Consider the following 24003-nt stretch of genomic DNA (forward strand, 5'->3'; position numbering starts at 1 on the left):
ATATCCATAAACATACAACCTGTTGGTTCAGGGTGCTAAATCTCATGTTCCTATAAATATTTTCTCACCATAAAAAAATCCACAGAATATTCACTGCAGCCACAAATGGCAGATTTTTAGTGCCCAGCTCACAGGGCTCTCTTGAGGAGAGCTATAGGGCAGAAAGCACTGGTCCCACCCGCCTGTGGGGCAGATGCTGAGCTCAGACACTGGGATGGAGCAGCCCTGTGTCAGCAGATGAGGCCAAAAAACCCTGCCTAGGCTGCTGCAGCCCAAAGTGCTGTATCCTTAGGAGAAGGTAGCAAGCATGCCAAGCCCCAGCTCCTGCAAGCAGCATCACCCACTGCACATACTGGCTGAAGCCCTGCTAAAAACAAAGAAAAAAAATAGAATAAAACACGCATCTCACTCCTATTGCACAGCACGATCCAATGGAAAATTTCTCCCAGATCTGCAACGTAATGCTAACGACAGATTTATTTTTACAGCTATATGGTGAAGGAGAATGATCTCAAAACACAAATAATTCTAAAATGGGCAACTTGACTCAGCAACACAGGGGTCTGGCTGAATATAGGGTAAAACCTACCACGTACACACACAAAAAGTTGTGTAACATCACAGCAGAAAAAAAAAACAGTGCTTGTCGAAGGATGTCCAGGGGCTTGATCTGATCACAAGAGGGAAAAACACCTCTGAACTTGCTAAAAGATACAAGGAAGGATAACTGCTGACAGAGCCAGCCCCACCTCCCCAGCTACCCACATACACAGGCATGATACCAGTGTGAAATGCCCCAAGGGACGCCAGACCAGAAAAAAACATTTATTTTTCAGACCCAACACCTATAATTTAAAATGAGAGGGAACTATAACCTCTAAACAGAGCCTTGTGTTTGTCCATGAGCACAATAACACAGATGCAGGACCACACACATGCCAATGGCTGGGGCTGGAGGTGCTTCATGGTCAGGAAAACAAACACTTGTTGAGGTCCCAAGGGCAGGAGAAAACCTTTGGCTTTGCCTTGTTCAGCAAGAGAAGAGACTGTGTAAATGCAATATCACTGTTACAGCTTATTCTTTGCCATCCCTCCCATTGCAAAGAGCTACATCCAACATGGAGCTGATGCACCCAGAGGAAACTTAGAAATTTAAGAAATGCCACGCCAGCATGGCCCCATGGCTTCTCAATTAAGATCCAAAGAGGTGAAGAAGATTCTGGTTGCTTGAAAAGGCAGGGAGAAACAAGGAAGATCAAATTTCTGACAAAACCCATGTTTTCCTTGTTCATTCACTTCACATCATCTATCAGCAAGAAGATCTCAGTTTTCATTCAGTCCTTCAGCGCCCAGCCTTGGGTAAAAGCATTGATGCCAACAGAGATTCTACCCACACCTGCACAGCATCATAACCTGTAAATGCTTGGATGTTGAATGAATGACAGGCAGGAGAGGAGATGGATGAGAGGAAGAGATGGGGACTCACTGCCTTTATTAACAGCCATTGGTTTAATATAGAACTAATAACCCCCCTTGGCATGCCAAGCACAGCCCTTGGCTTGCAGGGTTTCTGAACCAGTGGTCATTAGCCAAGCCAAAGCCTCCTGCAGGGTAAATAAGTTAGATTGGGTCCCTAACTCACAAATACGCTGGGTTTTGCTGAAAATTGGACACCAATATGATGCAATGTGTAAAACTGGGACAATGAACCAAATGAGAAATGGGGCCCTTTGAAAGCAGTGTATGAACAGCTTCACAGTTTCAATATTTAAGGTTTTTTCAGTCATTTGCTAAATGACTGAGGTGATGCTGTGGGCAGGCACCACTCTTAATAGTACAGCCAGGCTGGAAAAGGCTTTGGACCACAGACATTCTTCCAGTGCCAACAAGCCCCATTCCTGCCACCAGAGATGTTATGCATTGTGCCACCCTTCAGCTTCCCTCAACAGCTTCTTTTTTCCACTTTGCCCAAATTTTCTTATACTACTAAGCAGAAAACCATCTGCTGTGAGGATAAACACAGCCCTACACAATGCTCACATTATTTCAGTCTCATCTCCTCAGCTGATAGTCTATTTTCCATTAGTACAATTTAAACATTTACCTAAAAACTTCAAATTATTCTTGTGGTTACTTCCTGCTACAGATAACTCAAAAGCTGCTGAGAATTTTCTTCTCCTGTCAAACAACCCTGACCACTGTTGGGAAACCAACCAGCAAGTTTTTAATCCTCCTTGAGACTTTTTACGTTCCACTTGCTGAAGGTCCGTGATCAAAGGTTTGTGATGAGCTTACATGGCACAGAGCACACAGGGAACTGATCTGCTCTCAAATGTTTTAAATATTTCATAATTCATTATATTCATAGCATAAAAAGTACAAATAACCTCTGCAATCTCCCTAAGCAAAGCTAAAAACGTGGGGCAGAACTGAAGTTTAACAATTATAATTCATAAATATGGCCCCAAATACAGCAAATAAAATCAAAATGGTTTGGGGACAAAAAGAAAGTCATTTTCAAAAGTGTACTTTTCAAAAAGAAAGTAATTTGGTAAAGAACACACATGTATAAACATGTTCCTTTTATTCAGGGCAGTACATCTGAATACTTAGAAAACTACCTCTAATAAACACTACTTCAAATTGAAAAAAGCACAACAGAAATGTAAGGCAGACAAGAAAGGTTTCCTATAATCCCAAGTGATTCCAAGCAGACCTATTAGGCAGCCAGGCACTTTGAGTTTCATTTCAGCTCTAGCTAAAGCACACTTTTAATGCTGTGCCATTGCTCTTGATTAAAATCAAACTCAAGTTCCTCATGTTTTTGGTTTAGCACTTAAGATGGTGAGAAAACAAATTAAAAGAAACCAAACAAATTTTAAGAGAAGACTGAAGCAGAAATTAATTTATCAAATTGGCAATGTGCAGCAGCACTTCAAAACCCCAGAGAAGCAGAAAGGATGCCTGCAGGTTACTCCTTATGATACCAAACAGAGCAAATCCAATCAGATGAACATGCTGCTGGATCAGTCAGGCGAAAGCCACAGGAGCAGCAGAACAAAGTGAAAGATGTATAAAAAGAGGATTTTCTAAACCTATTGTACTGGTTTGAAACTGAGCTATTCCCCCCAGAGGAGATGACAGCATCACTGGTATGGCCCTGCAGAACAAGCTGTCCAAAAAAAAAAAACCCTCAAAGACAACACAGAGGAAAAGTAGAAAAAAAGTTTTAACGAGAAATTAGAAATCACACTAGAATGTGAAAGCTGCAATGTTGCACTTAAAATAACACATCTCCATTCAAAAATCTATTTTCTGCACAGGACTGTAAACCAACTGCTAGCTTTTAGCACGTTATTTCCAAACTCGTTGTCTTTAATGGTGCCACCATTGGTCCCTGCTTGATAATTCCCCTTCCTTGCTTAAAATAACTGTCTATGGCAAGAGCACTGACCTTCAGGAATAAGTGAATGAACAAGGAAAGCCAGCACACCACCAAATTGAACATGATGACAGCAGCTATTTCAGGGCATGGAGATGAACAGAGGGAACAATTTAATTATCTACATGTAAAATATGAGTGACACCAGCAGCAGACAGGAACTTCTGTTTGCCCAGTCTTGTGAAACGTGAACGAGCTGCTGCTCAAAGGAATAAACAGACAGTGAAGTAAAAACCCAAAAAGAGATTTTGTTTTTCTCAGCAAGTGATCAACTCAAGATGCCAAAGAGGCTGATTGCTTTGTCAGCACAGAAATTAATGACTTCTTTTAAGATAAAATGACCATCAAGTCACACCAAAAAAGAATAAAATAACAGCCAAAGAAAAATGGTATTTCAAAGGGAATTATGTGCTTCTGAGCAGAAGGTACCACCAAGTACAAAGTGAAGGGGTTTCATTAGGTGGTGCAGTTAACCCTCCTCTGATAAAATCTGCTCATGGAGCTGTAAGTGGCAAGACAGGGCTTGATGGACTACAGCTCACACATTATTATTTTCTTTAAATATATGTTACAAGAAGTTATTTTATACTATGGGTATATAAACAACTGAAAGACTAATGTAAACAAAGTGTTTGTATAAGATTTATGCCCCAACTCTCAAAACAGTTTGAGATATCATTATGCCAAACCAGCCCTGTGGCTTCCACCTCACCATGCCAGTGGTTTCTGGCAGTTCCACAGATTGCACAGGAGAAGATGTACCAAACAAAACAATTTTGGTTTTCTTGGGTTTGATTTTCTTAGAAAATGTGGTATTTTCAATGATTTAATCCTGCTAGAGAGCCTTGAAAGCATAAAGTCACAAATTTGTATCTCTATCCAGAGATCCTTCCCCACCTAGTGAGCACCCTCCCAGCTGCCTCCACTACCCCCCCAGTAATAGCACCAGGGTGCTTCAGGCACCTCACTGTATGACTCTGAAATAGCAGCACAAGGAATGATGTTGAGGAAAATGAGTCACACTTCCAACAAGGCACCAACCACTGCTGCTCCCCCAGCCAGCCCATCACACGGGCTGCCAACATGAGCTGCAAACACTTCTCTTGGACAACTGTTCTCATCCCCCAGCTCCCATAATGACCTACTTACAAGTCATAAGGTTGCTTGCTGCTGAAATGCATATTAAACTCTGGACAGACCAAAAAAACCCAACATCTTTTTTCATTTCAGGTCCAATTGTTTTTGATTTGCTGTCTAAAAATGCTCCGCAGTCAGACACATTTCCGAGGGCACAGAGACCTAGAGATGGCAGAGTGAAATGGCCTAGAGCTGCTAAGCAAAGTCTCTGTGCACACACATATTTTAACACTGGTATCTGCATGACTCAGGGTAGAGCCCACTGTGGGTAAGCTCTTGGGGCAAAGCAGAAGTGACAAGACCAAAAACTGAGAAACTGTTGCATTTTTATTTTGTTATTTCCTTGTTAACTGATACTATTCAGAGTAACTGGACAACTTTCGAGGCAATGCTTGGACACCAAATCAATGTTTGGCAAACCTAATTAAAAATGAAACTTATAAGCTAAACAGAAAAGTGGCCCATGGCATTTCTTTGCAGCAGCCTGAATTTCTACCTCAGGGCCCTTTTTTAAGATCTGAGACATTATCTGGACCTTTGTAGGGGTAAATACCTGTGAAGGAGTATCAGGAACCAGCTAATAATGTATCATTATAGCAGGGGTATCTCCTTCATAGGGCAAGACTTTTTACAAAGGCATGTAGTGACAGGATGGGGTGGATGGGCTCAAATTCAATGTTTAGACTAGATAAAAGGAAAAAATTATTTACTGTGAGTGTAGGGAGGCACTGGAAAAGATTGTCCAGGGAAATTGTGAATGTCATATCTCTGGAAGTTTCAGTGCCAGGCTGGATGGAGCTTGGAGCAACCTGGTCTAGTGGAAGGTATCCTGCCCATGGCAGGAAGCTGGAACTAGGTGATCTCCAAGGCCCCTTCCCATCCAAACTGTTCCATAATTCTAGGATTCTTTCCATCAGGGAAAAGGACTGGAAGGAAGGAGTTCCTCAAACAATGATGTTTAGACACTATGGCATTTAACATCATGAGCAAGCACTGCATGCTTACCACAAAATGGCTACTGGCAGTAAATCCTGGGTATCCAGGGGGCTTCAGTGCCTAAATCCTGCCTTATCAAGCACTGGAGTGGCACAGTTGCTTTCCAAAGTGTGGCTTTAAGCTTAAGATTAGAAACCCCTGTGGTTTGGCTCTTAACAGCTGCAAAAACCACGCAGTCACTTCCCACCCTGTGGGGAGATCGATGGCCTGAGAGATTGGCAGAGGAGCCCCTCTCCTGAGCCAGCCCCAGCACCCACAGGCAGCACCGCTGGCGGATCCTCCCCCAGAGCCGCCCCCGAGCTCCATCTCGCACATCCCAGGCACCTCCCGGAGTGACGCTGCCTGGAACCACCAGCGCCTGCCGGCAGTCAGGCTCTACGGCACTCGACACCTCAGCAGCCCCTCTGCTCCCCTCCTTGCTGTCAAGTCCTTTCACTCTGGGACAATTTTGAGAATGGAGACTTCAGTTAAGTGCTCTGGCATCTCAACAACAGAGATTGAGCCTTGGTAATCTACCAATTTATCTCCCCCCATCTCATCAAAGCTCACATTATCACAATTATTCGTTTAGTACCAGCAGAACTCTTGGTCATTGCTTTTCAGCTGCCAAAAGCAAAGGTGCAACTTCTGTTTGGAGAAAGCAAGAGCCCACCCAAAGCAGTTAGGAGAGCTGCACGAGGAAGAGAAGGCATTACCTGGGTGAGGTGTGGGTTGGGGTTGAAGCCACACTGGTTGCAGACCTTGCTGTGACACTGGGTGCAGGCATTGAAGTTGGGCTGGCCAGGGGAGGAGGTGAGCTCTGTCGTCTTGCAGATGGGGCAGAGGGTGCTGCTGGGGAGGGGGGCGATCTGCGGGACGGAGTAGGGAGAGGTAGGGGTGCTGCCGCGGTCCGGTGACACCGAGGGAGACCTCCCCGAGCCCTGGCTCCTGGCGTCCACCTGCAGCGTCCTGCGCGGCCCCTCCGCCGCCGGCCCGGGCTGGCCCCGGCCCCGCATCTCCCGCGGGCTCTGCGAGCTGGGCGCGGTCTGTGCCAGCGAGGGCGATGGCGAGCGCTGCCCCGCCGCCTGCTCCAGCTGCTCGGGTCTCCTCAGCGTGCTGAAACACCATCAAAACACACAGAATAAGCCCAGGTTTGATATATTTGTATGCCAGACAATGTAGATAACTGCTACAGCACCCTCTCCACCTCGAAATCCCTCAAGCTCAGCCAAGAAGGCACGGCAGAACCCCCCTGCAAAGCAGGGAAATTGCTCAGCTCAGCAGAAGGATACGCTTTACCTTACGAAACAAGGCGCGATTTCAGCTTTCTCTTACATAACCCAGCGGCAGAGATGTAATTGAATTATTCGCTGTATTCTGAGTTGAACTTTAGTCAGAAAGTTGCACATAAAAATGTGCGTGAGAAGTTTGGGAAGCTCAGCCTCCTGCCAGCCAGGGCTCCCAGCACTTCTCCAGCACAAACTTCAGCACAAACTCACTGAAGAGGCAGCAGTGATGCTGCTTTGCAGCCTGCAGGGCCCTTTCTGCACTAAACCAGCTTCTCACAGCCTAACCTCACAAGTGGCTGTGAAACCAAAGAGCCTATTTATTAAAGGAAAACCCTTCCAGAAGCCTAATGGAGGCAGGGGAACTACTTGTACTTTCTCAGTTGTCAGGCTAAACCATGCAAGTCACAGGTGAAAGGAGCTAAGGGCTTGTTTCCCAGGGGCCACAGCAGTGGGAAATCAAGAGAGAGCACATTGGCTCTGCTTTAGTAATCAGTACTGGAGTGGCAAACACAGACAACAGGGACTTTGTGGGCTGGCTTCCCCCAGCTGAACCCTCTTCTAAATGATGTGAGTCTTAGCTGCCCAAAAAAAAACCAGCTGGGATGACTCTGGTCACCAGGACAGGTGATGGAACCTCCCTGTGAAACCAAAGCCACTTACAAGGAGCTACCCTGAGGTGAGCATGGCACCCACTGCTGGGGCAGCAGCAGTCCCACAGCCTGTGTAGGATGCTCAGCACCCCACAGTGCTGAGGGATGCTCCTGGCCATCCCAAGGAGTTCTGGAGCAGCTCCAGCTGCAAGAGCTTTGAGCTGTTGTACTGCAGAGCACAGCACAACAGCCATGCACCCTCCTCCCATGTGGTTTCAGGGCAGACCCGTGTAATGTGCTGCTGATGGATCACAAGAGCCTGAGAATGAACCTGTGATGGAAGATACTTATCTAATTACCAAATAACTTGGTCCATGTGCTTATCAGTAATGCCCACAAATATTTCTCGAAAAAGCAGAAGCCCTAATGCCCTCACTACCTATGATCTACAGCTGTTTAAGGAAAAGCATTACTCAGAACCTCAAATTTAATACATTGTTGATTTACCCAGGCAGGGTCTGACCTTATAAAGGTTTAAAAAGGGAACTTAAATGCATAAAACTAATGAAATTCAAAGTGCATGTTGCCACAGTAATAGGAAGTCAGATGAAAATAAATAGTAAAATAGCACTTTGGGAATAATTTCTGGCTGCAGGTTGAAACCCAGTTCTCTGAAGAAAAAAATCACAATAATAATAAAGCAAAGCACTAAGAGAGGGAGTGATCTGCTCTAGACTGAAAACTGCTCCTGGCCCTGAAATAGGCACCTGCCATGAATGTTGCTGGCATGTGCTGCTCCTCCATTGTTAATTCTGACACCCTTCAGTTCAGATTTGGGGTTTGTCTCCTGATGTCAAGGGCTGCAGAGCTATTGCCTCATAAAACACATAAAGCCATCTGTAGGTGGTGGAGATTGGGGAGCTCAGCCCCAGCTACCAGAAAGAAGTACTGTCAGAAAGCAAAATGCTTCTCATCTTAAATTTAATATTTCTATAAAACCCCCAGCATTTATGTATTAGACACATGCCAGCCTAATAGTGTATTAAACACCTCTGAAATAACAATATATGGTCAAATAAATAATTGTTGTTTGGAGCAGCAGAATGGTTATTCTTCCCACAGAAGCTGTGGCTATCCCACCCTTTGAAGTGTTTAAGGCCAGGTTGGATGAGACTTGCAGCAGCCTGGTCTAGTGGAAGGTGTCCCTGCCCATAGCAGGGGGTGGAATGAGATGGTCTGTAAGCTCCCTCCCAAACCACTCTGTGATTCTATTCCACTGCAAATTTCAAAATTCAGGGTTTATTCCCCCATTTGATATGAAAACAATATTTGCCACCAAGTAGGAATTCTGACTCCATCAAGGAGCTGTCAGATAACACACAGATGAGTTCCCACACAAGAGTGTGGCTCTCTTGGAAATGCAAAAGCCCATGAGGAACAATACACCAGGTGCTGTTACTTTGCCCTGAGCCTCATTGCTGGCACACAAGACAGAGGAGGGTGGTAGGATGCTGACTGTCTGACAGGTCAGTGCTGCTCCAGAGATGCTTTCCCAGCCTGGGCTTGAGCCCCCTCCCAGCTCTCTGCACTTTTTCAAGTGCTGAGTAATGCCAGGCACCACCTCCCTCCCATTCCCAGCAGCAGTTTCACTCCATGCACTGCTACCAACACTGCATTTATTTATTTTATAATTATCCAGGACACCTCAACACCCCTGTGATACAGGCTGCACTGTCTCTCACTTGCACCAGTTGAACATACCCATGGCATTTTAAGACCAAAAGAAATCATCTGGTCTGTCAAATACAGTAACTCAACCCAGGAGAGATGCCTCAGGAAAGAACATGAGAATAGTCATATGGAATCAGACACAGGCCCACGCTCACTGCATCTTCTGTGAGGATGATCCAGTATTTGTATGATTTGTACCCATCTATGAATCCTTTTTTTTTTTTTTTTCTGTTACAAAACCCAAGCTGCAGCTCAGCCCTATTTTGCTGGGGTTTTTTTTATTTTTTACAGACTACCACTGATAGTTAACTAGCACTGGGCTGCTAACCAGTCCCAAAGAATTCTTCCCAACTCCACTAGAGTGTCTATTATCAATTAAATTGGAATGTCTTAATAAAAGAGGATTTCCTCCATTTCATGGGAGATGTATTGATTTTGCACTGCTCTAATTGCTTAATTAGAAATATTGGGTGATATGGAGTCAAAGATCTCTGCAGGCTCCAAACTCAGCAGTGTTCTCCATTACCAATGGAGTAATAATTTTGTACAACTAAAGAACATCAAATGTTTGAGTGTATTAAAGTTTTCATTTATTATATTCTATAAATGCTTTTTATCACAAGAAGTGCAGGCAGGCAGCTCTACTCACATGCCCACAGTCACTGGGAAGGTGGGCAGCTGGAAAGATACTGTTTCCTTCCTTTTTTCATTGTTTTTAAATTGAAAAATTGTGTCTTATCTTCTAACTCTCTAAAACTCCCTCAATCTTCCAGCACAAAGTTAAGTAAGCACCCACAAAAATTTACCCTCAGCTCCATAAAAGAGAGGAGGTAAAGCTGCTCTGTTGCTGCCACAGAGCCCAGAGCTAAAAATCACCCAGAGACATTAATCCATAGCCAGCTCTGCCTCTCCATCAGATACTTCTCCTGATTAGAACTTCCAGAACTTCCCTAGTTCCACTCAGGAACAGACAGGCATATGAAACCAGCCTTTCTGTTTAGGGCTGACACAACACCCTGGGAGCAGATGGATAAGAACTGAGAAGGAAAAAGTGCCCAAGATGATCAGAAGCATGATCAGCACAAGGAAAACCAAGGGTCTAAACCAAGCTCAGCAGTGTAAGATGTCATAGGAACCTCAGATTTTTTTATGCCTGTTTTTTTCCCTAATGTAAAAATTATGATTTTTCATTAAAATTACAAAAATTGGGAAAGCTTTAAAAGCAAAGTTCTACTTGCAGCCAAAACAAATGTTAGACTGTTTGCTGGTTAATATTTAATTTCAGAAAAACATAATTTGTCCTAAACCAGACTTTTGATGCTACAGCAGCACCAGGGAAAAGATGTCAGCAGCATCAGCAGAGATAAAAGCAATGCAATGACATAGCACTGGTTTACAATTCTGTGCCAGTAAATTGGTACAGCTTTCTTATTTGGGAATTCCCAGGTAAAGTCAGGGTCTGTAGGAGGGAACTGCTCTAATTTAACTCAAGCAGGTTCATCAGTGCCACTAAATTTTACAGACAAGACCCAGGCTTGGAGCCAGCATCCCCAGAGATGTCAACGGGCCCTTTTTCATATGAGGTGCTAACTTGGTGCTAACATGGGAGCAATAACCATGGCAAGGTAAATGCCAGCACTGTTAATGTCTGCTGTAAAATCAAGCAATAACAATATTACACAAAATCTACAGGCTGGTAAATCAAGTCTTGTTGACTTGTGTGAGAAAGTTCAAGAGACAGCACTTGTTTTCTACTGATTCATTGGTTTTTGTCTAATTTCACATCCCTGCCTTGAGCACACTGGCCACATCCACCTGCTCAGCTGCCACAAAACTCTGGCAGTGATTGCATCCACAGGAGCTTGGCATTTGTGGTCTGAGTAAATCCTTCAGGAGCTGCAGCCCTTTTATGCAACTGAGAAACATGGATTGCATCTCTTCCTCTGCCTGGTGCTAAGGAAAATGGGTCCTTGCTTGCTGGGCAACTGATCTAATTACTGCATTGTAGTAGATAAAAACCATGAAAATAAGTATCAGTGTCATCATGATTTTACAATCTACATGCTTTCCAAAGAGGAGCTGAGTTTGCCCATGGAAAGGAGCTCCCAGCTTCCAAAATCAGCAAAATGAGGACAAGCAAGTCTTTTCTGTTAGTAGAAAACAAAAAAAAAAAAAAAAAAAAAAAAACAAAAAAAAAAAAAAGAGAAGGAAAACTGGGTAGAAAAAAGGGAAAAATACTTTTATCTGCAGTAAAACCAAGGGGATGAGCAGCAAACAACTCAGGATAAAGTATGGAAAGAGACATGTGAAGAGGCTCACACCAAAAGAGGGAGGCTGGGCTGACCAACAAGAATTAGAGCTGCTCAGCTGCGAGCAGAGATTTGACCTAGTTGGTTCGACTGAAACCTGATGTGAACATCCACATGACTGATTTTAAGAATCACTCAGTATAACCTATTTAGGAAAAAAAAGCAGGTAGCTAAACAAGCAGGCAGTTGTACTCTAGGTCAAAATGGCACTGGGTTTGGCTTGGAAAGACATAATTCTGAATGGTTATGGGTGGGCAAAAGAACAGCACGGGATAATAGCAAATGTTAGCTGGTATATACTGCCTGTCAGCAAGTCTGACTAGAAAATGGGACAATCCTTTTAATAAATAAACAGACTAAGAAGTGTGTGATGTGCAGTGCCTTAGGTTTCAGCTCTGTGCACTGAAAATCTCACACCAGCAATGCTCAGATATACCCCAAGCTTGGGTGCTTTATTGGGGGAAGCTTTGTAGTTCTATGAAGTCCTACATCCAACACAGGGAATCCTGTATGAGACCCTGCTTTGACAAAAAAACAAATAAACAAACAAACCAGCAGTGACAGAATTAAGCACCTGCTTAAATTCAAGTGCCTCTAAATTAATTACACTGATGTCCATGCATGAAGAGGATCATTCTGGAAATGTGTGTATTGGTTGGTTTAAAAACAGCAAATATCACACAGCTGAAATCAAAATAGAAAATACAAAATGGTGACTATAAACTGTCAGGGAGTATTTATTAGATGGCACTCTTGTGAAAGGCCACAGTGTTTAATGACTTGCTTTTGTGAGCAGTGGAAAATCCCTATTCTCCTGCAGCTTTGTGCTCCAGGGTTGCCTTATCCCTGTCAAGTAAGATGCAGCCTCTGTCAGGCATTTTCCCAGTGACTGTGGCATCCCTAAAGCACATCTCCTGATGCAAACAGTGTACTTGAGCTCCTGCTCCAGGCTTCTACCCAATCTGGTAATCATTCGGGTCCTTAACCTCCACCCTCATACCTATTCTCATAAATACAGACAATGTGATATTCTGGAGTCCTCTGCCTCACTGCTACATCCTGCTGGGGCTGGGCTTCAAGGAGGGGCTGCCAGGTAGGGCTGGCACAAGCCACCAACACACTAAACTAACAAGCTTTCCTGGGGGTGTGGTGCTGTCCTGGGGTGAGCAGTGCTGCATGCACAGTGTTCCTTTCAGCTTCCTCCTCTGGCCCTGGTTTTGCAGGAGGTAACACACCTAGAGCTGCTGCTGGTTCTTCCCTTTGTTTAAAATGCCATCCATGGAAAGATAACAAGACCAGGAGATTTCCAGTTTACACAGTTACCACAAATCAGTTATTTTCCATCTTAGCACCATGTCTAGTTCAACCCAGAATCAGCAACAGAACTCTTGCTTGTCACTCTTGCTGCTGCTCTGGCAGGCACGGCTGTTAAGAGGCATCTGCCATCTTATTAGCAGAATCCTACATAGCAGAAGAGGTTTTATGACTGATTTAAGCTCTAAATAAGCATTTACTTGCTTATTTCCATTCCCACACAACTGCCTTTCTGTAAAGGTTTGTGAATCATTATCATTTGCAGTTGGACTAGATGATTATTGAAGACCCTTCCAACCTGAAATATTTTATTTTCTACCCTATTTTATTCTATTCTGTTGTTTATCATTCTAATTTTGCTACGTGGCAAGCAAATACATAATTTACACCTTACTTGGCCCTGGTGGAGCCAAGAGCAATTTCCCTTACAGCACTTTGCAATATAAAACCAGAGCAGTGGCTGTTCCCACTCACTAGCAACAACACCCCAGACCTCTCCAAAGAAGCCCAAGGTCAGATGTCTATTAGACACCCTATACAGACCACAATGAACATCTGCAATTAAATGCAAGGCAACTGATCCCTATAGAGTCCAGAGCAGCCTCTATGAACCCCAAGACCTGAACTGGAGTCAGGGCAGAGTTTTGCATCTCTCACATGAGCTCTCACAAGCCAGAAGGTCACTGAGTGACCTGCAGACCACCACATGCTGCTCTGGGGAGCTGCTCTTTGAGCTGCTGATGCCTGAAACGTGTAGCCACAACTGTCAGGATCTTGGCCAAGGCCTTCAGAGCCAAAGGTAAATGGGCCTGACAGGAGGGTTGGCAGGTTATGATTTCATTTCCCATATATATATCAAAGAGTTCTCTTCTCAGATAGCTTTACTATAAAGGTCCAAAGGTTTGAACAGGGTCTCCTTTTTAAATGATATAATTGTTGCTGAGAACATTAATGCTCTTGAACTTCAAAACATTAAAATATCTCAGGGGTAAGTGCAGTGTCCAATATTCATTCTACTTCAGTGACAGGGAAAATCTGTTTCCTCTGTGGTAGCTGAAAACTACATGTAAATCTTCCAGAGAGAGAGGAGAAGCCACTTCTTGATCACAATGCCAACATCAGCTGCACTGCGTGAGAGGAACTGTACAGCTCAATGATGAGAAACAGGAAAGTGCAGGTGCAGAGCCAGGGCTTCACTGTGCCTGGGATGAACACAGAGACCCTAGAAAGGCCATGGGGTATCCAATACCTCTCTGCCTCTCTCTGGGCACTTAGGAGGTATCTGGAAGATCCAAGACGAGGAGGAACATTACCTCATCCAGTGAATAGGTGCAGTTGGAAGGTCAGCTTTGAACCTTCAGTGCAAGTGAAACCTTGGAGTCTTTGGGGAGACCTGGAGGGACAGGAGGCTTCAGTCACCCCAGCTGCTGGACCCAAGGACACTGCTGAAGGGGAGGATGCTCAGCGCTCCGGGGTCATTAAGTGCCCCTCGTTAAGCATTAATTCAGGTGATGCTGATGGTGGCTATGCTGCAGGCTAGACAGGAAAGTGAGCTGCTGCCTGCAGAGCTCCTCTTTACTGCAGGATTTGGAAGGTCTGCAATGAATGATGAAGAGCTGTGCCACAGAGTTATGGCCTTGCAACCAATACCAAAGAGCACGCAGGGAAACAGCAGCTAAAAGAGGGATAAACGTCCCCAGGAGCCACGGGAGGTGTGGGCTGGAGCCATCTCTTCCATCTGATTTCCACTCAGCTACTCGATGTGTCGCCTCCATATCCTTCCCTGGTACAACTGATTGCTATGAGCAAGTCATTTATGTGTGTTCAAATTACATAAAAGAGCCATGACAATCTTGAAAATACTGTGGGCAGCAGAAAGGATGAGGATGCTGGGGAGAGTACCCCAGGCAAGGAGCAGCTGCTCCCCTCAGCCTCCATCCACTCACATCCTGCACCTTCAGGAGTTAAAGGGTAGAGGAGCTGATTGCTGCAGTCACACTTAACTGAAGGCCTTTGTCCCAGGAAAACCAACACCATGAATTACTGCTCTGTATTTAGGAAATGCCAGCAAAGCTGAAAGACAAACCGTGCCATGAAGCTAAGGAATTTTTATGGCACACGGCTGGTGAAAGCTTATCTTGTAAATCTATGATTATAACCCACGCCTGCCCTCCTTGAGAGCCTCTCTGATTTTAATTAGCAGCAACACAATTTTTTGTTTAGTTGGTTAGCTATTCCCTAAAGCAATGCAGAATGAAACTGCTCTGGACTTAATCCTGTGACAGGAACACACCTGCTCTGAGGAGCCAAACCTGATACACAAACTTTCAATAACAGTGACTGTAATAGACTTGGCTTCAAGCTATTTGCAGGACTGAAAAAAAAAAAACTAAACAGAAATTCACTAGATTGCTATAATTCACTATAGATTGCTATAATTTTTAGATACATCTGGTAAAATAAAAAGAAGAGAAAAGGTGTGAAGGTTTGTTAGAAAGAAATTAAAAGCAGCAGGTGGAAGGGTAAGAATGGGAAGCTTCCATGGCACCTGTTAGCAAAACATGCAACGTCAAAAAAAGGTTTAAGACATGGCCATAACACAGCAATATCATTAAACAACCAAGCTACAGGAGTCAAAGGCAATACTTAGTCTGAAAAATCATCTCAAGTGGGAGAATTGTTAGGATAAAAATCTAGAAAGAATGGGGGGAAAAATAAATAATAGAAGATGAAGAAATAAAGGGAATCCTTCTTATGGGTTAATAACTTATCAGGATTTAGGACACCAAGGATAGAGGCAGATGGTCAGGTTTTCACAAGCAGAGGTGCAGGATCTTGCCATGGGATAAATGGGATATTCATAAATGGCTTGGGAAGGAGTGGGGATAAAGAAAGGACAAGTTTGCTGAGCCATGCAAATTTATTCAGAGTACTCAAAGCCAAAGCTGAATGAAAAGAGCTGTAGAAGGCTCTCCTGAACTGGATGTCTCAAAACAGCATGGCAGGTGAAATTCAAGGTCAAGAAATGCAGAGTAAGGCACAGAGAACAACCATAGCCACATGTAGTGATGGGCTCTAAATGAGACACTGATGCTCTCTAAAGAGTCCTGCAAGCCATGTTGGACCATTCTCAGAAAACATCAATTTAGTGCTCATCAACAAATATAGAACAATCCACCCCAAAAAATACACAATTAAGTTATTTTGGGAAAAATGCATTTTGGAAAGCAATTCAAAGAGAAGAGCATTGGCAGCCCGTTCCCTTGACTTGCTTCTGGCTTCCTTCCTCACAAAGATGGCACCAAGGTCTGGTTTTGCAATTCTCCCTTTTGCATTCAGGCTTGACTCTGTCCAGGAGCTGGATGGATGCCTGCAGGTGCTGGCTGGCTGCACAAAACTAACCCAACACGAGCACTGCTTGTCACAGGCTGGTAAAAAAAGGAGCCAGTCCAGGGGTCTGGCTCCAAAAGGTCACGTCCACACCACCCAAGGGTTCCCACACCTCTATGAAACCTCCCACCACAAGAAGTTGGCATTCAACCACCAAGAAACTGGGAAGACTGCAGGGTCCTTTTTTTTGGATTAGTTCCACCCATGCTCCAAAATTAAAAGCTGATGCAAAAAAATGTATCATTATCCATCTCTATGACAGCTTGAGTCAACTAAACTCAGCCCATAATGAACAACATTTATTCCAGGCATAAAAAAATAGGAAGATCCATCAGAAAGAGAAGTGCTGTTAAAAAAGAGGCAGTAATGACAGACCAGAAAGAAACTGGTTTGTATTTTTAGAAAAAGAAAAGAAAAACACAGTTAAAAAGCAATTTCCAGGAGAGGAAATCAGAGTGCCATACTGCAGAGACAGAGGCAGCTCCTGGTGACTGTGCAGCAAGCAAAAAATCCTGACTTTGCACCCTCACTTGTTTGAGTGTGGGCAAATGAAACACAAGACTTGATTGTTTGAGTGTGTCTGTGAAAAACCATAGCATTTTTATCCATCCTGAAGTTCATGTCTTTGCACCTCTATTCATTTTGGATATCTCATAATCATCCCTTTAACTTTTCCTCAGGCCACTTAGGTCCTTCATTCTAGTTTATTTTATTCTATTATTTTTCTATTTATTCTATTATTCTATTTTTATTTATTCAGATATCTGAGGTGTGGAAGAGCAATCAAGAGATCATTTGGGCAGGAAACGGCTGAGGAAACAGCCATCAACTGATCCCCCATGAAGAGCTCAAAATAGAGCAAGTGTAGAGGGGTACATGGAAAAACTGATGACCCCACACTTCCCTGTGAGGAGGAGAAATCTCTGTGCAACACAGCCAGATGCCTTTAAACAAAATCTTCACATCAGGGTGTGTTTCTCAGAAACATTTCTCAGCTGTAGAGGTTTCTCCCTCGCTGACATTCCCCACACCAGCTCACAGGGTCCAATAATGTCTGTTATTTAAGACTGTGGACACTGCCTGGGGGCTGGCACTGGGTTCAGTATCAGTGTTTATGTGTCTTAGATTTGCATTTTCTGGTTTTCAGAGATTTGAATTGGAATGGCAAATCAAACTCAGGATTATGTTTTCATGTGTAAAACTCATTCATCAGAGGAAAGGAAACCCAAGAAACAATACATTACCAATACTGTCAGAGACACCATCAACTTCAATATCTCAGGTTGTTTAGTTTGAATGTACTTTTTGAAATAGGAGAGTCTGAAATTCCCCTGCCAAATTCTTTATAGGATCAAAGGAAAACATTCTCCAGCTTCTGCAACTCTTTGAGGCACCTTGTCCCTGCCTGCATTTCCCTGCTGCACGTACCTCAGTGCAGAACATTTGTCCCCAAAGAGATGGGAGGCATCTGCAGATTTGATGTATCTGCCCTTGCAGAACCCTCAGAAGGCTTAGCTTGGCAGAAATGGCAGCAGGTAAAATTTAAGGCTTAGTTGGTAAGTTTAGTAGAGAAGTTTAGTTGGTAAGTGAAGCAAATTTCAGACATGTTGAGAAGCAGAAGGCACTTTATTCCTATCCAGAGCAGCTGGCTGGTTTTAGTTTGCCTATTTCAAAGAAAAATAAAGGTATAATAATTTGTCAATTCAGTGTTTGGGCCTATATTTTCACTTAATAATAAATTAAAATTAAATTGGTAATCATGGACATGGGTTGCATGAAAGTGAGTTGTACAGCCAAGAGGAATACTATCCTAATCCATTAACCAGTGCTTAACATCCATTAACAATGCAGGAGGAGGAGAGACTGGAAGATGGAGAAGGCAGATAAAATAAAGCAGAAAAGGGATGCCTAAGGAGACATTTCTTCTGTTTCCTCCCAGAGGAATGTTTCTAAGATGCCTTACTTTTGCCAGGTTGAGGTAATCACTGGCATATAATGTAGTGATAGGGATCATCTTTACTACTACAAGAGGAACTGATGTTCTGTTGTAACTGCAGTGTGTGTAACCAGTCAAAACCTCATCTAATACAGTGGCAAATGGGCTCTGAAAATCACCACCATCACAAAAGGTTCTATAGAATACACTCTATATTCTATACAAACTGAAACAACCTCTTTTCTTGGTGTGCTCCCCAGCTACAGGATTCCCAAAATATCCACGACTTAGATACAGGTGAGAAAAGGAGAAGGCTTGGATATTTTCACTCCTTGGGACTGCAGATCTGCCCTGAATACAAAGGATGGTCTGTTTTTTAGGGATGAGAGCAACACCCAGCACCAGCTCTCACATATGCCAGTGTCAGGAGTATTTATGGAAAGCTGCTGCTGCTGCCTGCCCCAACACAATGTGCTCCAGCACTATCTGCTCCAGACATCTCACAAGTTCATATTAGAGCTGGTGCAGCCCACGGATGTGTTTGAGACTGACAGCAGCTCCCTCACCCTCCCAAGAGCCATTCCAAGCAGAGGGGAGCAGAGAAGATCCAAAAGGGCAGCTACCAACACTTGCCCAGTGTTGAGAAATCCTGCAATAAGCACAGAAGAAGAAACTCAAATTATGGTAGCTTACCATTGGTGGGCAGGAGACAACAAAGCTGATGCATTTGAGGGAAAATATGGGAAAAACCTGCAGACTTGAAGGACAACATGGGATTCTTTGTGTGTTACTGCTAGTCCGACAAGGAGGACATGAATGGGTCTCAAACCTGGAACCCCATGAGTTTTGGACTGGAAATCAAAAACACAACAGAACTTCAGAGAATCACAGAATGATTTGGGTTGGAAGAGACCTTAATGATGATTTCATTCCAACCCCCTGTTGTGGGCAGGGACACCTGCCACTAGACCAGGCTGCTCCACACCCCATCCAGCCAGACCCTGAACACTTTCAGGAATGGGGCAGCCACTTCTCTGGCAAGTTACTGCAGATGAACTACTGAAGTAGCCTAGAGCAAAATTTAAATGGTAAAAACTACATTTACTCCTTCCTGTCGACTTGGAGGCTGTTGCTGAGCATGATGAGGACAGTTCAGGCTGTGACCACCTCGGGTGTTTGAGCCAAGCAGACTAAACCCAGCCTACCAAGGCAACAGGCACTGGCACTGTGGTGCCCAGCTGCAGCACAGCCCTACCTGCAAAGGCTGCAAACCACCAATTTACTCAGCCAGTTAACTGGGAGCCTAGTGCTAAAAAAAAAAAAAAAAAAAAAAAAAAAAAAGGGAGAGAGAGAAAAAAAACCCCAACCAAACAACAATTTGTCTCTCTAAGAAGATTAATAGGTGCATTTAAAGAAATCAGGCTGTAGGCTTAATGAGAGACAGGCAGCAAAATCCTGAATGTGAGACCTCCTACAGTTTTCAGTCCAGCTGTACAATCAAATAATAGTTTATGTAACTAGGATTGAAACAAAATAAATTAAAAGTAATTTCATGTTTCATCAAACTAAAAAGTACAGTTCAGAGTCAACATGGAAAAAGATCTAGTTCAGCCCCACATTTTTCCCAGCCTTTCATAAGCTTTGTATTATCAGCTGATTTGGGTTTTTTTCACAAAACAAAGGCAAATTACCAAGTCCCTTAAGAACTTATTATACATTGCCAATTTCCAACTATTCCTATTTTATAATGCATAAATTCACATATCTATAAGTGAAATGTTTTCTTTAGAAGATGAAAGAAAAAAAAGCATGTTGTTTTTCCTTGGCTGCAATCTGTTTTTTGGTTAAATAATAAAAAAAAGGGTGGTTAGCAGCTACAACATGTCAATCTTTGCAAGTAATTCCCACGCACAACTTCATCCTTTTGCAGACATTAAATATGGCAAAATCTTTTCACACTCCTCATGTCTAGACTGAGGAAGGAAATGGACAAGCTACCAACAGACTCTATCTTCTACTGGAAAGTCCATGGCAGACCCATTTGGGTTTCAGGTGGGTTGTTAAGAGCCTGACAAACTCCTCTGGATTCATTCAATAACTGAAGAAGACACATCTCACATTGACTTCACACCCACATACAGCTTCCAAGGATGGAGCACCCTGAGATCATGTCAGAAGAGACTGCATACTCCAAGCATCTCCTAACAGAGCTAAAAATTCATAAATAAAGGCAAACTTCAAAGTAGATCTCCCTATTAATGATGCTCCAACCCTCAGGACTGGTCCTGCACAGGGATGTCCACTGGAACCAGGCTCTGAGCCTCTCAGCAGCTGGAAAAGCCTGCAAGCCCCCAAGACCAGGAAAGACTCAAGGCTAGAAAGCAATGTTCCACTGGTATACAAGGAAACAAAGAGAAAAAAGGGTTCAGGGGCTGCTCTCAGCTACTGACATTTGGTCTCTGCTGGTGCCCCTGCCCTGTAAGGCTTCCAGCATTCTGGGCTGGATGGAGCAGGGCTTGCCACCCTTGGACACCCCAGCTGAAACGTGGGATGTTGTCACATCTGCACCAAATGACATTTTGATTCATGGTGATTTTTCTTCTACGCCCTTCAGAGGAGCTGTCAAATCCTCCTCTGAAAGCTATTCAGAGTGGGAAACTGCTTTGTCATGTCTGAGAGCCTGTGGTCCCTGTCAGGTCCTGGAACTGAGTGAAGAACTGTCACACATGCCCAAAAACCCTCAAAATTCTGCAACATTTGTCAATCAGCATGGATGTGTTTTCCATGCAGCATCTGCTTGCTCTAAGTTTAGTTATGGTTATTAAAAAAGGGGAAACCCTCCAAGACAACAGGAAATGCTCTTCTCATTAGGCCCTACACATGATGAGAGAAAAGGTCCAGGGACAGGAGAGAGGTCTGGGAACAGGCTGGGCAGGAGAGGGATTTGTGTTGTAGCTCCTCTTAGAAGATGCTTAACACACTCTACTGCATTTAATACATGAACAGTTTTCTTCTATTGACAATGACCTAGAAACACAACTAAATCATTTTTGAAAAAAGAGAATGCACCAAACTATTTAATCACATCTTCAGGGGGGAATGAAGGCAGTAAGAACAGCTAATCTGCTGCTCATCACAGAAACTATGGTTTTGGACTGAGGGAGACTTTGTATATTCAGAGGCAAGGGTTTTATTTAAACCTTCTGTGATCAAATATCCCATTATGCTGTCTGGTAAACTCCTTCCACACTTATTTATGCTCAGTATTAATACATTCCATTACCATTTGGCTAGCATAGCCTCTGAACTGCAGAGGTGTGCCTTTGCTAGCCATTGTAACCATCTTTAACAGCCAGTGCCAGAAGCTAGAGGGCACATTCCCTCCCCATCTCCAGCCAAACCATGGCACTTCAACAAATAAGAAGAGAAAACAAAATAAAAATTGCATTCAGAGCTGCTTTTCTTGACTTGTCTCTGGGGAAGTCAACACAGGCAGGGAGCTGCTGTCTCCTGCCCTCCCAATCCACTGTCCCCAGTTTGTTAATGGGGCTGGGGTCTCTCTTTAATATCAAACACACACTAGGAAAGCTGCAGAGGCCAAGAGTGAGCAAGACACCACCATCACCTTAGTTAAGTCATCTCTGGTATTAAACATGAGCAGAACACCTCATGAACATCCCTTCCAGCCATGCCATCAAGCAACATTAATAGGGACCAGCAATGCTGATTGCTCTTGCAGGCTCCTAAAGAGCACACTGGAGGTGTTGGGTGCTCTCAGCGAGGAGCCAGCTCACCAAATCCAGAAAAACTTCCCAGCATCAGTGACATGAAGAGCAGTACTCTGTGCTCAGCAATGACTGACAGGATGCACAGCAGCACCTCGGGGTCACGCTGGAGCTCAGCACCTCCAGGCACCAAACAAGACAAAGAATCTTGTTCATAGGAATAGTCGTGCTCATAGACTGATACAAAAATAACAAATCTGTCATTCAAACAGACATTTGAAAACACAGTGATGGCTCAACAGCAACGATCTCAAATTCAAGAAGATCAACAGTTTACAATGTGTGGGACTGGGATGACCATCAGCACTTGCTGTCACTCACTACCCAAAAAAACCCCACAAACCCAAGGAACATCCTGGAGCAGCAGCACTCTACAGCAAAGTTGATGTGATAATCTCATTGTCACATTTATTGGAAAACCACAATGTCTTTGCCATGAAATCGTTTCCCCTACTGAGCTACCTGCTCTTGGGAAGAACTCTTTGCACCCTGGCTGCCTGTCCCACCCTTCCCAAGGGCACCTCATAACTAGGAAATTAGCCTGATATTGGAAAAGGACTGCAGGAAAAACACCCTGGGCCAGCCTTGGTGCCAGCCCCAGCCAGGGAAGCGGTGAGGACGGCTGTGCAGAGAGGCTGTGGTGTTCTGCCAGTCCAGATGCACATCAAGTATTCCCCAAATTCATATAAACTGCAGGAATATGCCACAGCACTGTCTATCTGTTTGCACTGCATTGGAAACATGATGGGAAACATCAAATATGTGCTGGATTCACAAGCAGAGGAAAGAAACAGCTTTATTGCAGCACGCTGGAGAAGCAAAGTGGAGAGGCAGAAGCCAGCTCAACATGAGCAACAATGTGGAGGGACTCACCAGCCCCAGTGGATGTGGTCACTTGAGCTGCAGCTCCATTCCTGAGCATCAGCAGAAGAATCAGGATGGTTTGGGTTGGAAGGGACCCTAAGATCACCTAGCTCCAAACCCCTGCCATGGGCAGGAACACCTTCCAGTTGAAGGCTGACCAGCAGCACTCAGCTTTCCAGTGCAAAGGAAGTGGCCCTGCTGTGGCTTCAAATTGCACCAGAAGAAGCCAAGGATTCCTCCAACTTTTCAACCAGCACAAGCCAACACAGCAAAGGACATCAATCCTTCCAAATCCTTCTGCACCCTTTCTGAGCAGAAGTGCACACTGCAGGGACATCCCCAGGAGCCCCTCACCCAGTAAAAGCAAGGGGTAAAGCAAACCACCCAGGCTGGTCCCAGCAGTGAGAAACCCCAACCTGTGAGGCAGATTGCAAATCTGTGTATTTGTTTTGGAAATAAAGGCATTAATAATTGATGCCAAACACTGTGAATATTGATGAGCACGTTCCCAGAAGAGGTTTTGGAGTTACTTAAGCACCCAGAATTGTGCCGTCTGGATTCAGTGGCCTAATGGCTGCTGTCACAGCAATCACAAGTCTGCAAAGCTGTGTCACAGCCAGCACTGCCTGCCCATCACAGGGTAGAGATGAACTGAAGCCCAACGGGGTATTTAACACTGCAAATATTTTGACTCAATCCATCATGTACACCATTTTCTACTCCTTTTACTTTTTGTTTTGCTCACACAAGTTTAATGATCTCAAAATACTGCATATCTGTTTTCCTCTCCTCACTTAAAGCCAGACTCAGCTCCCTCCTGACCCTCCAAATGTCTTGCAGGAAATAAACTAATGCTCAGTAAGTGCAGAACTATGGCAGGCTTTTCCAGAGTGCCAATCCATGGCTCAGCCAGGGAAAAAACTATTTTAATATTTGAGAAAATTTCCAGCAATGCCTCTGATGGTGATGCCTCTGCCCCATCCTGTGCAAGACTTAAAGCCTTTGGGGAGAACAGAGCACAGGAATGAGGATGGAGCTGGCTCTCTGGGCTCTCCAGGTGAGCATGGGCCCTCTCTGCAGCCTGACTTCCCATCACACTGTCTGGTTTTACTTCTAGCACAGTCATATGAAAATGGACATTGACTGCTCATTTCTGCAAGCTTGGGAAAAGTGCCCATTTAAAAAGAAATAGGCAAAGCTGGGTTTTTTAAAATTATCTTTATGTATAAACTTCTTATCTC

The 24003-nt window shown here is 44.0% G+C and overlaps 1 protein-coding gene across 2 annotated transcripts in view; it reads right to left on the reverse strand.

The window, feature by feature from the left end:
* The window catches only part of BSN (bassoon presynaptic cytomatrix protein), an 87086-nt gene that overhangs the window by 59083 nt on the left and 4000 nt on the right, over nt 1-24003 (reverse strand). For both annotated transcript variants that reach the window (XM_079317002.1, XM_079317001.1), the window contains exon 2: nt 6271-6670. In XM_079317002.1, the coding sequence (XP_079173128.1) occupies nt 6271-6670 (400 nt within the window). The remainder of the gene's footprint in view (nt 1-6270; nt 6671-24003) is intronic.

This window comes from Erithacus rubecula, assembly GCF_903797595.1.
Source record: "Erithacus rubecula genome assembly, chromosome: 13".
Lineage (NCBI taxonomy): Eukaryota > Metazoa > Chordata > Aves > Passeriformes > Muscicapidae > Erithacus > Erithacus rubecula.